The 16,094-nt window shown below is 38.0% G+C and overlaps 1 protein-coding gene across 1 annotated transcript; it reads left to right on the top strand.

The window, feature by feature from the left end:
* Nucleotides 1–321: 321 nt before the first annotated feature.
* LOC104243303 (metal transporter Nramp3.1-like) lies at nt 322–3,861 on the top strand. The gene is made up of 4 exons (XM_009798480.2): nt 322–995; nt 1,734–1,870; nt 1,970–2,622; nt 3,423–3,861. Exons 1-4 carry the CDS (start codon nt 472–474, stop codon nt 3,636–3,638), a joined length of 1,530 nt encoding a protein of 509 aa, XP_009796782.1. The 5' UTR covers nt 322–471; the 3' UTR covers nt 3,639–3,861.
* The last annotated feature ends 12,233 nt before the right edge of the window (nt 3,862–16,094 follow it).

Below are 16,094 nucleotides of genomic sequence, written 5' to 3'. Positions count from 1 at the left end.
AATTAAGAAAAAATCCTATTAGATCTATTTTATTAGGACTTATTTCATTCAAATTACCAGGAAAAATGATTTCTCAGATCTAGAGGTTATGTCCTTTACCACTTACTAAACTAAGAAGACTTTGATAAATCCAAGATTATAAATTTAACATCGATAAATAAACATAATTCCAATTATAGTTGCTATACTTTTGGCTTTACATTGTGTTTTTATTTTTTAGCAAAATTCATACTCATTTCAAAGTGGAAAAAAGGGAAAAAAATAAAAGGAGAAAGGAAAATAGGCGTGCAAATAGAAAGCAGTAGCGTAATGGTAGTTTTCAAAGAATCATTCGTCTTATCGTCTGAAAAGAAAAACCAGAAAAAGATCCAAAACCAAAACCCTCCACTATAAAACAACATAACTTCCCACAAACCGAACTCACCTGTAACTTTTAACCGCTAATATCCTCTTTACCGATTTCTCTTCTAAATGCCTCCACACGATGACGAACAGCAACAATTGCTAGCCAACCGATTACTCGAAGAAACAGCCTACGACTACTCCGACAAAGTCCATATCATCGGAGTCGACGAACACGACGGTGAAGATTTCACCCAAGTTCCTCCTTTTTCTTGGAAAAAGCTATGGCTTTTCACTGGGCCGGGTTTTTTAATGAGCATAGCGTTTTTGGATCCGGGAAACCTTGAAGGAGATCTTCAGGCCGGTGCAATCGCTGGGTACTCTCTGTTATGGCTACTATTTTGGGCTACGGCTATTGGGCTACTTATTCAGCTTTTATCGGCTCGTTTGGGAGTGGCCACCTCTAGACATTTGGCTGAGCTGTGTAGGGATGAATATCCTACATGGGCTAGGTTGCTTTTGTGGATCATGGCTGAATTGGCTTTAATTGGGGCTGATATTCAAGAGGTTATTGGCAGTGCGATTGCTATTAAGATTTTGAGTCGAGGATTCTTGCCTCTTTGGTCTGGTGTTGTCATTACTGCTCTTGATTGGTATCTTCTTTTTCCCTCTCTTGTCTCCCTTTTAGAAATTGGAGCTATATTATATTATGAATTACATTGTTTTAGACATTTGTAAGCTTTGATCTTTAACTTCATAACTGCCTTTAGTTATAGCATATTTAATACAAGAAATTCATATCAGCTTCTTGGAGCTTTGTTTTTTGTTAGTTTTTGTTTTTGACATTTGAAAGCTCTGACCTTTAACTTCATAATGTCTTAGTTATAACATAGTTAATATAAGTAATTCATTTAAGCTTCTGGTTAACAAAAGGGCTCTGCTTGTCGCTTATTTTCATTGTGTAACTTCTCAAGGCTACTTGTTTATTCTTGAACATAATTATTGAAGAAGGAGAAGAAATGGTTATGCTTTTGCTAGGTCAACTAATTAAATAGTGATAACTAAGAAGATGCAACCCCTTACAACACCATTATGTATCCGAGTATAGTGTTCTCAACTAATAATATTTTATAATGGTCCATAAAATGGATAAAGAGGATTCATATAGCTGATGAGTTGAACGATTGACTTTTTAAAAATAATGGTCTTCATCCAGGGTTCATTCTATGTTATGCTGACTTAGGAACCATGTGTCATTCTCCATTTTTTTTTAAAATAAATTATTTTCCCTTTTTCTTTGAATGAAGACGCACAATAACTATTCAACTGACTGTAAAATTGTCTATTGAGCTCAAGATCCGCCTTTATGATTCGACCCTTTTCTCATGCAGCTTTATATTCTTATTTCTTGAGAACTATGGTGTGCGAAAGCTGGAAGCACTCTTTGCCGCCCTTATTGCAGTTATGGCATTCTCATTTGCATGGATGTTTGGAGAAACAAAACCTAATGGAGTTGAACTTCTTGTTGGTGAGAAAATTCATCACCAAAAAACTGCCATTTTAAGTGGTATCCAAATCATAAACCATTTGTATGCATGGTCTTAAACCTTATCAATTTTGACTGCAGGTATCGTGGTTCCAAAATTGAGCTCCAAAACAATAAAGCAGGCAGTAGGAATTGTAGGGTGTGTTATCATGCCGCACAATGTGTTTCTGCATTCTGCTCTAGTGCAGTCCAGAGAGATTGACCACCATAGAGTTGGAAGAGTTCGAGAAGCACTCAAATACTACTCCATAGAGTCGACAGCTGCCTTGACAATTTCATTCATTATCAATCTTTTTGTCACAACAGTGTTCGCGAAGTCATTTTATGGTAGTGAAATAGCCAATAGCATTGGCCTAGAAAATGCAGGTCAATATCTTCAGGAGAAGTATGGTGGAGGGGTGTTCCCCATCCTTTATATCTGGGCTATTGGACTGTTGGCTGCTGGACAGAGTAGCACTATAACTGGCACATATGCTGGGCAATTTATTATGGGAGGTTTTCTACACATGAGGTTGAAAAAATGGCAGAGAGCGTTAATAACAAGAAGTTGTGCTATCATCCCAACTCTGATCGTTGCTCTTGCTTTTGACACCTCCGAGAAATCATTAGATGTTCTCAACGAGTGGCTTAATGTTCTTCAGTCTGTTCAAATCCCTTTCGCCCTGATCCCCCTTCTTTGTCTTGTATCCAAAGAAGAAATCATGGGTGTTTTCAAAATTGGCTCTACTCTAAAGGTATGTTCTTATCTTCAAAAGTTCTGCCCGATGAGCTGCTTTCACAAGTCAGCATTAGATCTATTTCTTATTCTTTTCGTCTTGAATTTGGAGTTTATCCACAAAAATGAGAAACATCATTTCATAAAAAGTCATCATTTTTACGACAGTTGGGGATCAATAACTTATATTATACTCTAATTGTTTGTGAGGGATATTCTTAAAAGATAAGGAGTGTTATTTATTAAGCTTCAGTGTTAAAGGGGATTGTAATCTAGATGCAGGGAGAAGTATTGATATTAGAGGTGGCGTTTTTTTTTCCACTCTCCATTTCTCTTTTAAAAGGATGCAGTTCTCCCACAGTTTATATGAAATCCAAAATACTCTTGACCTTGACTGAATCTGCTGGTACATTTTGTTGATTGTGTGGCCTTCTTCTTTCTGTTATTTGTGATTCACATCATTTTAGATTCTTACTTGTCCGGGAAGAAGAAATCTCCTGCATTTTATCCTGTCTTGATCACTTGATTATTGAACCGATAAACTCAAAGAAACTGCTATAGGCATAGTTATGTAGATTGGCAACCCTTGCCTATTCATTTTATCAGCTTTCAGAATAAGAGAGAAAATATTAATCTATGCCCAGGGGCATATCACACACTCACATGTTTCATGAGACATATAGTCAGTCCATCAGGGCTTTTCATTGTCTCTTAGAACAGATATTTTTGTTAGGGGGATGTAGTTTCACTTTGATCTTATTCTTGCATGCTTGATGGTTCTCATACTGCTTACATCTTATTTCTTTTGTTTCTGTTTAGGTGATATCGTGGCTTGTGGCTGCGCTGGTGATAATGATTAATGGCTATCTTTTGATGGACTCCTTATCTTCTGCAGTCAGTGGGGTGTTGTTTACATCTGTTGTATTTGCATTTACTGGTGGATACGTTGCTTTTATTGTATACCTCATTTTACGGGGAATTACCTTCCCCGATTGGTTTGTAAAAAACAAGAGTATCACCAGCATAGAGAATTGATAATGTTATTAGCAGAAAGCTTAGATCACGTTGTTTGTGCTCTTTTAGTCTGAGCTTCAATATTTGGTTGTACTAGGTTTCATACTAGCTAGTGCTTGCTATGTTAACATTTAGAGCTCTCCCCATTTCCTTCCAATGTGAAGAGCAATTGGATATATGTGTATCATTGATCAATGGTTACATTTTACCTTCTAACAAGGAAAAGCAATAGCAGATTTTAGTACGTCTCGGCTTAGACTACTATGTTGTGTGTGTTGGAGTTCATCAGCGGAGCGTCCTGTAATTACATTCCATGCTTTAGTGGATGTGGTCACTGATGAAGAAAGATGAGGAAACTTTGGTCAATGACGGAAAAAAAGGAGTGGTTTGACTCAAAAGGTGGAACGGGAAGAAATAAGGAACTACATGTGGTACCTATATGTATTGGGAACTTGAATGTTGCTCAGAAAACAACAACAATAACCCAGTGAGATCTTATAGGTGGGGTTTGAGGAGGATAGTGTGTACCCAAATCTTACTCATACTCCGGAGGAGTAGAGAGGTTATTTTCGGAAGACCCTCGGCACAAGAAAAGAAAGAGACAGTGTATCAGTAACAGCAAAGGAATCTAGAAAGATAACACCAGCAATGCAATAACTAAAAAATAGAGAGCAAAGTAATAACACTAAGCAGTAACAAAGGAACATGTAAGGGAATAATATGTACACAAAGGGCCACTAAACATACTACAGCCTAACTTACGACCCTAATGAAGTATTAAGAACACAACTGGAACCATTAGCAGCCTCAAACAAAACACTAACATACTAGTCTCCTATCTCCGAACCTACAACCCTAATGGCCGATCTCTACAACTTCCTATCAAGAGTCATGTCCTAGAAAATCTGCATCCGCACCATGTCCTGCTTGATCACCTCTCCCCAATATTTCTTAGGCCGCCCTCTACCTCTTCTCATACCCGTCAAGGCCAGCCGTTCACACCTCCTTACCGGCGCATCTAGGATTCTCCTCTTCACGTGCCCGAACCATCTAAGCCTAGCTTCCCGCATCTTGTCTTCCATGAGAGCCACACCCATCCTCACCCGAATATCTGCATTCCTAATCTTATCTAGCCTAGTGTGCCCCCACATCCATCTCAACATCCTCATCTCTACAACTTTCACCTTCTGAGTATGAGAATTTTTGACTGGCCAACACACTGCACCATACAACATGGCCGGCCTAACCATAGCTCTATAGAACTTTCCTTTAAGTTCTGAGGCCCCTTTCTGTCATACAGGACACCAAACGCTAGCCTCCATTTCATCCACCCCACTCATATACGGTAAGTGACAACCTCGTCAATATCCTCATCCCCATGTATAATTGACCCCAGGTACTTGAAGCTCCCTTTCTTGGGGATGACTTGAGAGTCAAGCCTCACGTCCATGTCCACTTCACCCGGCAGTCTTAGTCCTGCTCAGCTTGAAACCTTTGGACTCAAGGGTCCATCTCAAAACCTTCAACCTCTCGTTAACATGCTCCACGTCTTATCATTCAGGACTATATCATCAGCGAATAACATACACCATGACACCTCTCCTTGAATATGGTTTCAAGCGAATATTATCAGGATTATTCTCATGAATTATCTGAACAACAACAAGTTCAAGAGCCACCACCACTTGAGGAGCCACGTGAAGGTCAACCCATTTTACCAGAACCCACTAAAGAAATGTCTGAACTATTGGGAGTAAGAAAATCCTCAATAGTTCGAAAAATAATAATTTTTAATGACTATGTTGTATATCTCCAAGAGTCTAATTATGATATTGGACTAAAAAATTATCCATGCTCATTTTCACAAGCCGGACTAACTGAATAGCTTGAGAGGCTTAGCTTGCAATTGGGCTGTTAAATTTACTAACAAAAGTGTAATCCGTTTAGCCCGTCAAAATTAAATGAGTTGGACTAAAAATGTATTCATTTGTGAGGTACCTTAGCTTGCTTATAAATGATGCACAAGAAAACTTAGTGAAAAAAGATTTTATTTTTGTGCATTTTGTTATGTATAATTCTCTTTCAACATTTTTACGCATTTTAATTTCTTGACAACTTTGTGGGCCACATGTTTGCGAAGCCTTCCCTTCATTGAGGCTGAATACGGATCATAAGAACTATCATTCTTTGCATCTGTCTTTCTTCTCCATTTCTTACTTCTGGAAAAGTAGGAATTAAAATCTTTAATTTAGTGGAACTAGAAGACAAGAAAGGATAGGAAGAGTGTGAAGCAAAAAGAATGCAGTGAGAAGCATGATCCAAGTCCTCTAGTTTTCTTATCCGTCTTTATCTTCTTTCTCCAGTTTTTTTCTTTCCTTTTCTATAAAACGCCAAGGACAGAAAAAACAAAAAAAAAATACAAAACTCTTCTAAACTAAAATCACACAAGTCTGAAAAAATCGACTTAGCTTAGTTCTTTCTTAAACTTAGTTCAATGGTAGATATATATGAATTCAACTAAAACAATGCTAAAATCTACATGATCTGCCATCGATGGAAGGAATGATGAACTCGAAGCTTCTTCTATGGAGCTAGTCGAGCAGCACAATGAATGAGATGATGATGAGAGGATTTTGAGAAAATGATAATTGCTGCTTCTCTTCTTCTATGGATATATATATATATATATATATATATATATATATATATATATATGTATGTATAATCAACTAACTAACTCGACTAATGAAGCATAACTAACTGACAGGCTGGCTCCTTTAAATTACAGATGTCATGGAGCAAACTAACTAACTAACTATCTGCAATGTTATTTCATAATACTGCCCCTCAAACTGCAGGGTGTAGAATGTTAAGCACACCAAGCTTTCCTAATAGACGATTGTGTTGAGCTTGACTCAGCCCTTTGGCAAGTAAATCTGCCAACTGGTCTTTAGTATTCACATAGATTCTTTTCACAATTCCATCCTTAATCTTGTCTATGATGAAGTGATAATCTATCTCGATATGTTTAGTACATTCATGGAAAATAGGACTAGCTGCAATCTGCATAGCGGACTTGCTGTCACTCAAAATTGTAACAGGAACCTTAATAGAAACTCCCAATTCTTTAAATAATCCTAGCAGCGCATCAGTTGAGGCCATGTTTCTGTACTCAGCCTCTATTGAACTTCTAGACAATGTCTGCTATTTTTTTTTTTATTTCCATGTGATCAAAGACTCACCAAATTTGATCACATAACCTGTGACAGACCTCCTTGTTTTAGGGCAGGCTGCCCAGTATGAATCACACTAGCAAGTTAACTCTTCAGTAGAGACTTCTGACCTCAACCATATTCCTTGGCCAGTAGATCCTTTCAGATACCTAACTACCCTCAATGCAACATCCCAATGAGATCTTTTAGGTTGCTGCATGAATTGACATGTTTTGATGGCATAACTAATGTCTGGTCTAGTAGTAGTGACATACATCAGTTTACCAATCAATCTTTGGTACAATCTAACATCCTATAGAACTGTATCTTCTTTAAGTCCAGTTGTAACATCAAACTGCACTGTGGTGAGCTTTATGTTTGTTTCTAAAGGAGTAGCAGCTATCTTGGCTCCACTAAGTCCCATACTACAAATGAACTCTAGAACATACTTTCTTTGATTTAGAATTACTCATGTGCTGGATCTTAGTACTTCAATGCCTAGGAAATATTTGAGTTTACCTAGGTCCTTCGGCTTGAATTTCTGATTTAAAACATGTTTTGCCTCAGCTATCAGTGCTTAATTATTACCTGTTATCAGTAAATCATCAACATACACCAGGATAATAACCAGACCTTCATCATTTCTCAAGGTAAACAAGGAAAAATTGTGATTACTCTGCTAAAAACCTCCCTCAGTTAAAGCATCAGATAGCTTGATGTTCCACTGTTTTGAGGCTTGCTTGAGTCCATACAAGGACTTGAGTGGCTTGCAGACCTTCTGCTCCCCCTATCTTCTGAAACCTTCAGGCATATCCATATACACTTCTTCACAGAGATCTTCTTGTAAAAAGGCATTATAAACATCCATTTGATATAAGTTCCATCTTTGGAAACTGCTAAGGCTATTACTGATCTGACTGTAACCATTTTCACCACTGGTGAAAAGATATCATGGTAATAAAGTCGTTCTTGTTGACTATATCCCTTTGAAATAAGTCTATCCTTAAACCTTTCAGTCTCAACATTAGCTTTATACTTAATTTTATATACCCATTTGGATCCTACAGTATGTTTTCCATGTGGTAAGTATACTACTTCTCGTGTTCTGTTGTCTTCTAGTGCCTTTATTTCTTGCTTCATAGCTTCTATCCATCCTGCATCCTTCACATCCTGCTTAAAGTTCTGTGGTTCTACCAAGCTAGAGAAGTTTGGTAGGTAAGACTGATAGGAAAGAGTAGTGTTTTCATATGACAAACAATTATGGGATGTTTGCCACTTGTCTTCCCATGTGCTATGTAGTCCTTCATCCAAATGGGTTCCTTAAATTCTCCGATTGACTTCCTGACAGAAAGTTGAGATCCTTCTACTTGTATGTTCTCAGATGATGGATCGGATATAGTAGGCAAGGATTTGTTGAGGGAGCAGTTGTTTGAGGTAAAGAGCCACCTGCAACAGATGCATCAGTAATGGAATTGTCGTGCCCCCTTTTTCTAGAGCGAAATCGGGTTTATGACATTTGGAGGGACAACTCATTCCTTTTGGGAATTGGGTTTGCATTTGAAGAGTCGCCACCTAATGATTAGGGTGCATTAGGACACCAAAAGAGTTTGATTTTGAATAACCAGATATTAGGGTAAGGGCTTGAAATTATTCCAAGGGGAAGGTGTTAGGCACCCCTCAGAATCTACTAGTGCGGTTCTCGGCTAGACAATTATTGTGAATTTGGGGTGCAATTAACATGTAGACAAATAAGGCTCAAATAAGAGGGGATTTCATATAACGGTTTGCAAATAAACAAAGTTTGGAAGAGCAAAGAAAAGCTGATTTTTTATAAAGAATGAGTTGAAATGATAAAAGAAATAAAGAAATAAGGGAAAGGGGGTCCTAGGTTTATTAACAATATGGATCACCCCACACAATGCCCGGTAATCACTCCTCGATGAGGGGCTACACGTGACATTAAAGCGCGGATTGGTCTCATTTACTTATTGCATGCTATTACCCGTCCCAATCCTATCAGTCCCGGAGGCATTTAGGACTACTAATCCTAAAAGGGAGGGATATTAGGCTTATTTGTAGTTTCAAAGGAAAAAAACTGTAAGGCGACATACAAAACACGTATTGCAAATTGGGGAAAACATATAACAAGTAGAGCTCAGATATACCTCCTTGAACAAAGAAGCACGTAATTAGCATGACTTACACATACTGTTTAGGTCTGATTTAAAAGGTATTAAAGACGAGGGAGAGGAAATTATTGAGACAGTTTCAGCTTATCACATAACTCAGATAAAAAGTCTGAATCAGGCCTGCCTGCTGGTTGTAATTATTAACAGAAGTAGATTCAGTTTTTATTACCCTAACGCTTGCCTAAGTATTTGAATAGGGGTCCTATAGGCATGGTATCTACTGGATTCAGAAAGCAATGAAACAGTAAGGCTCGAAATGAACTGTTTGAATGCATACTCGTTAAACTTGTTAAGTGATAGAATCAAATTATTAAAAGAGAAGCAGGATATAAACAAATTGATTAAAAGTCATGCGGCTGATAGTAGTCATTATTACCGGTTTGATGTCTAACAATGAGTGAAGCGAATCAGATTTTATTAGAAAATCCTATAGGCATGCTTTCTACATGTTGCTGATTTTAAAACTTTATAGACGTGGTATCTAAATGCGGACCTTGTTTTAAACCTTATGTAGAATTGAATGTTTCTATAGGCATAATTTCTATATGAAGTTAAATATGCAGAATCCTATAGACATGATTTCTATATGTAATTGAATATGCAGAATCCTATAGACATGGTTTCTATATGAGGTTGAGTATGCAGGAATATAGTAGTCCTATAGTTATGATTTCTACCCTTTGCATACATAGTTACCCACCCTTTTTAACTAACCAGCCCCAAATGTTTGCTACAAATTATTACACCAAAATAAATAAAATTATATCCAAATATAAATAAAAGTACAACTAAAGAAAGCCCGATTCTGACTTCCTCCCTGAGTTATAAGATAAACCCAACTCAAAGACCATTGATCCAAAGCCTTTCTCCAATTTGAGTGTGTCAGAGTTCCCTAAGAGCCTCAAAGGGACTCCGGCAATGCTTACACCCAAATTGTATTATCAAAATAGGGATAAGTGCAGTGTGGAAGGGCCATCCCTCAAGTGTCCAAGTTCAGAGGGAGCTCAAAGGGTCCCAAAGGCAAGGCTCACAAGAGGGGGGCAGAACTTAAAGTCTAAGAGAGTGTGCAAGTGAAGAGCAGAGTTCTGGGGAATAAAGGAGAGGGAAACAACTACACAAAAAGGGTTCAGGGGAATAGGTAAGTTGCAAAGAGTCCATGTACTTAGACATTTAGCTAATTCTGGGCATGCACAGCAATAGAGAGTGCTGTTATGCTTATAAATCAACAAGAATACACAACATAAGATAGTGACATGGAGGTTATGATTCCAAAGGAATCAAGTTTGAGCCATAAACAATAATACTTGATACTGCCATGCCTCAAACAAACCAATAGCATCAAACATATTAGGGTAGGGGATTTAGGATTCATAATAGGAAGGAAACTATATCATGCTAAAGTAAATTCTGAACTAAACTCAAGCAATAGGCTGACATGCAATTGAAGGTATTAAATAAACACATTATTGTAGTTGCTGAAAACCTTAATCAGGACATACCAGTTTCAAAGAAGCAAACACAATAGTAGCAGCACTTGAAAGAAAACAGGCCATAGTACAAGTAACAAGAGAGAGTGCTTTTTGAATGTGAGTGTGAGTTCAGAAAACTAAGAATGTTCGTGTGTGTTTGTGTCAATGAAAGTGCATGGTATTTATTGTTTGAAAATAGGAGAGAATAAGGCAGGAAAATAACCATGTACCAATTAAAATCAATTAGTAGAAGAACTTCCTTTAATTAAGGAGTTCGAACTTAAATGGTAATGAACAGAAATCATTTAAGGAAAGAGATCAGATTAGCATCTTGTGTAAAGTAGACAATTAGGGGTAAATACATAGGAGTTTAATTAAGGGAAGGATCTTTGAAATATACAATTAAACAAATAAGGTAAGAATCAATCGGTACATAGTAAATCAAGGAGTCAGAGATTCAAAATTACTATTTCATGAATAAACCAAGTCAGAAAGGCTAAGGAAAGTTTTCAAATCAAACCAAGAAACAGTGAAATTAGTAAAACAAGGAAAGCATCAATTAGACTTACACAAGGAGGTCTGAAATTAGTCAAAAAATTGAAAGTCATTTTAGTGGGGAAGCTTAGCATATATAAAGAGCACACAAGTATTAGGCATGCGAGGCTGAATTTAGGACAAAGAAAAGTGTCATGCAATTGCAAAATCAGTAAGTACTGGACTATAGGAACATGGTAGTCACATAGGTCAGTTTCAGTAACTCAGCAATGGAGAAGGGAGAGAGTATCAAATAGCATGCAAAGGGTCCAGTAGAAAGACCTTAGAAGAGTTTAGTAGGGATTCAGAAACATATAAAGAAACAAAAGAATTTGAAATTCAGTCGATCAATAGATGAAACAACTTCAGAAACCCAGATAGGTCCAAAGGAATTAGGCTTTCGAAACCAAATAAGTTCCGAGATGAAGACAAGCAAATCACATAGCAAATAGCCTCAAAACTTGAGTGAACCCCCCAAATTTAGGGTTTTCACCATCAATCGAGTATAGAGATGAAAGACAAAAGAATCACGATATCAACGAAGAAAATAAAATCAAAAACCTTAAGAAAGGGCTAGGACTTTTAACATAAAAAACACAGTAGAAGAACAACATAAGAGACACAGAAGAAGAATCAACATAAGAAACACAATAGAAGAACATCATAAGAAACGCAGTAGAAAGTTCAACATAAGAAACACAGTTGAAGAACATCATAAGAAACACAGTAGAAGGATCAACATAAGAAACACAGTAGAAGAATGACATGTTTTAAAAAAAATCAGAAAAGCTTCGAAATAACTTAACAAAACCCTAAATCAGAAAAGATAAAGGTTTTGAAGGTGAGGTTTTGAAAGAAACTTTAAGAAAACTTTCAAAAGGTTTGGAGAGAACACAGATCGACAACGGATCTAAAAGAATCAGAAGAACCTCGAAGGTTAGGGTTTCAGAAGAAACCCAAAGGGTGAGAGAGGCTTGGAAATCATCGATCTAAGCAGGAGAGGTCGAGATCAGGCTTGAATATCCATAGCCGGCCGGAGCAAGGTCGAGGATGGCCGGAGACAGCCATAACACTGAAAACATCCGAGGTCTGGACCAAATTTCTTCAAGGTCTGACCTTGAGGCCATGATAATCGAGCATGCAGGAGTCGTAGGATGTAGATACAGGCCATCAATGGCTTTGGAAGCCCTGGATGTGGTCGATTTTAGGTGGTGATTGAAGGTGGCAGCTAGGGTTTCTAAAAGAGAATGAGAGAAAATTGGGAGAGGGGGAATTCAAGGGCGGCTTCAAACGGGACATGATTAGGGTTAGGGGGTAATGAGGAATTAAAAAGGAAAGGGAAATGGGGACCGTTGATCTGGGAGATCAACGGTTAAAGAGGGTAGGTGGGAAACGGGTCTGGGTCGGTTTGAACGGGGTTTAGGTCAGGGTAATTGGGTTTGAGATTGGGTTTAATTGAGGGTTGATTTAGGTCTATAATTGAAATAAACGGGGCTAGCATTTAAATGGTCACTTTTCCCTTGTTTGATTTTATAAAAATGGTAAACTAATTTTTGAAAATAAATTAAAGGCACTAGGATGATTAATAATACATAATTATCAAATAAAAAATACTGGAGCCAATTTTATAAATATAATTACAATTAAATCTTAGAAGAGGCTAATATTGCAATTATATACAATTTAGCCTAAAAATGCTAAATAAATTTGTAAAAATATGAAAAATTTATGTTAGCTATTTTTAGTATAAATATGAGAATCCACTAAATGAATCACCAAAAATGATAATTTTGGGGATAATTAATGGCTTTTTCTTGATGAAATAGGGCAATAAATTGATTTAAAAACCCTTGAAAAATTGGGAAAAATAATGAAACCTTGGGACATACTTATATATGCATATAGATGCTATTTTGAAAGTATTTTGTATATTAAAATATACAGGAAAAAATTGGGTATGAACAGTTGCCCCTCTTTACTTGGGAAGGATGAAAGAGTTGTCGGGTAAAGATATGATGGACAATTTTGACCGAACGAAATGGTTCGAGGAGACTTAGGACATACTCTGGCTTCTAAGCTGCCTACATATCCTTGGGTTTACAAGAATCAGGTCATATGTAGTTCGGGATCCGTCGGCGGAATATGCCAATGGAGACTTTTCAAGAACGGATGCAATATTCAGGTTGGGATGAATGGTTGAAGTCTGATAGGGCTGCGGGAACTGGAGTGGGATCGCTCCTACTGAGATGGTCGTTGCTCGCTGATTTACCTGTAAGTAAGCAACGCAAGCATATACCATGCGTAAATTTAAATATGATGCAAATTCCCGTCGGACTATGAATGTTTGTCGTTGGACGATTAAGATGACGTCCTTAGACCATGATGTACTGGGCCATGAAGCATATAATAAAGGATTCGCAGGCCATGAAATGATGGTCTCGGGCTATGAGATGATGCCACTGAACTATGATGCCTTTGAATAATGATATGCAAATGATTAAAAGGGATCCTCAGGCCATAACATGGCGTTCTCGGGCTATGAAAATGGTGCCTCCGAACAATGACGCCTTTGGACAATTTGGCGATCTTTCAGCCCATAAAATGCAGTATTTGGCGATCTTTCAGCCCATGCAATGCAGTAAGTGGCGATCTTTCAGCCAATGCAAATGTAAATAAGGTGGCGATCTTTTAGCCATGCAAATGTAAAGGTGGTGATCTTTCAACCATACAAATGTAAACAAGGTGGAGATCTTTCAATCATGCAAACGTAAAGGTGGCGATCTTTCAGCCATGCAAATAAGGTGGCGATTTTTCAGCTGATGCAAATGTAAATAATGTGGCGATCTTTCAGCCAATGCAAATAGAGTAGAGCTTAACCTCGGAAAGAAGAATGGTAGCCTTATGCAATGCAAGAAATGTAGATGGAGGTAGAGCTTAACCTCAGAAGGCAGAATGGTAGCCTTATGCAATGCAAGACATGCAGATGGAGACAGAGTTTAGTCTCGGAAGGTAGAATGGTAGCCTTATGCAATGCAAGAAATGCAGATGGAGGTAGATCTTAACCTTGGAAGGCAGAATGGTAGGCTTATGCAATGTAGAAATGCAGATGGAGACAGAGCTTAGTCTCGGAAGGCAAAATGGTATCCTTATGCAAGGAGTAAAAGGGCAAATGATAATAGAATTTTCTTAGCTGATAGCAGATTGCGATACTGCGACTGCTGGGGATACTGTGTCTGCTGGGGACACTGCGTGCGGATAGCAGTTGTGAGTAAGTACAATAGTTCTGAGAGTTGTATTTCTGAGCAATGTGAGTCTCGTGAGTGTATAGTATATTTGATGATTTTGCAACTCAAGTGCCTGCATCCAAAGAAAAATCATGAGTTTTATAAAAGGGGGAGGTTAGTTTGTATCCCCGTTGGCTCTGCTTGACCTGCTCGGCTGTGGTCTGGTGATACTGTACGTATCATTGGGGGTAGCGTTGCTAAACAAGACAATTTGGCAATAAACATGCATGATTTAGTAAAGAAAATGTAACAATAAATACATAATTAAGAGTAGTTTTCTTTAGATGAACCAATGACTGCGACGTGGTTCAAGACATTGCAACCCTTCTTGTTACGGAATTTTGAGGGTCCTCCTCAAAATTCTGCCCCATTTTACTGTGTTGCTGCTTCTGACTGCTGCTAGCGATAATTGGCTAAAATTGACTTCGGAATTTTGAGGGTCCTCCTCAAAATTCTGCCCCAGTTTCCAATAGGGCTGCCTACGTATCCCCTCTTAAACGGGAATCAGTTCAGGCGTAGTTCAAATATTTTGCAAGATTCAGTTTCAGGTTGTACCTTTGCAGTCTATTGAAGAACTTCCTCAAATCTTCCATGTGATTAGTGGCTTTCTTGGACTTGATAATAACGTCATCTACGTACACCTCTATCTCTTTGTGTATCATATCGTGGAAGATGGTAGTCATGGCCCTCATATAGATGGCCCCTGCATTCTTTAACCCAAACGACATCATCGTGTAACAATACATTCCCCACGGCGTAATGAAAGCCGTTTTCTCAGCATCTTCTTCATCAATCCAGATTTGATGGTAACCAGCCAAACAATCCACAAATGACTATAATTCATGCTTGGCGTAATTGTCAATCAGGATGTATATATTTGGCAAGGAGAAATCGTCTTTCGGACTGGCCCGGTTGAGATCCCGGTAGTCGACACAGACTATGACCTTCCCGTCCTTCTTTGGTACAGGCACAATGTTGGCTAACTATGTTGGGTATTGTACTACCCTGAGAACCTTGGCTTTGACTTTCTTAGTGACTTCTTCCTTGATTTTCAGACTCATGTCAGGCTTAAATTTTCTAAGCTTTGCTTTACCGGCGGATATGTTGGATCGGTTGGCAGTTTGTGAGCCACAATGGATGTACTTAGACCAGTCATGTTATCATACGACCTAGCGAATATGTCTTCATATTCCCTTAGAAATTTTGTGTACTCCCTCTTTTCTGATGGCGATAAGTGGACGTTGATTCGTGTTTCTTTGATGTTTTCTGCATCTCCCAGGTTAAAAATCTCAGTTTCGTCCAAGTTGGACTTAGGTCTTTTCTCAAAGTTCTCAACTTCCTTAACAATCTCTTCTGGTATCTCATCTTTCTCTAAATCTATGTCCATTTGTTGCGTTGTCTTGTTGCATGTCACAGTCATTGGTTCACCAAGATAAGTAATAGTAATGTTATATTAGTAAAGTAATGAGAGAAAATAATAGTAATAAGTGTCGATTTATAAGAAAAGTCAAAATGCTTTGATAAATTGCATAATACTTGTTTTGAACATTGGAGATCTTATTGTAGGAATTGAAAACATGCAAAAAATAAAAAATCTTTTAGTAAATTAAAACAATGCTTGTTTTAGCCTTGCTACCCCGAGGCTCGTCGGGCCCTAGTTGTCCTGATGGTCCAGTTATTGAGGCGGTCCCCTCTGCTTACGACTTGTATGGCAGGGCTTTCCTCCCCCTCCTCCTCGAGAATGACACAACAGTCCATATAACTATCTTCTAATAACAAGTTCTTCACC

Source organism: Nicotiana sylvestris, chromosome 2 (assembly GCF_000393655.2).
Source record: "Nicotiana sylvestris chromosome 2, ASM39365v2, whole genome shotgun sequence".
NCBI lineage: Eukaryota > Viridiplantae > Streptophyta > Magnoliopsida > Solanales > Solanaceae > Nicotiana > Nicotiana sylvestris.
This window is presented reverse-complemented; position numbering and strand designations above follow the sequence as displayed.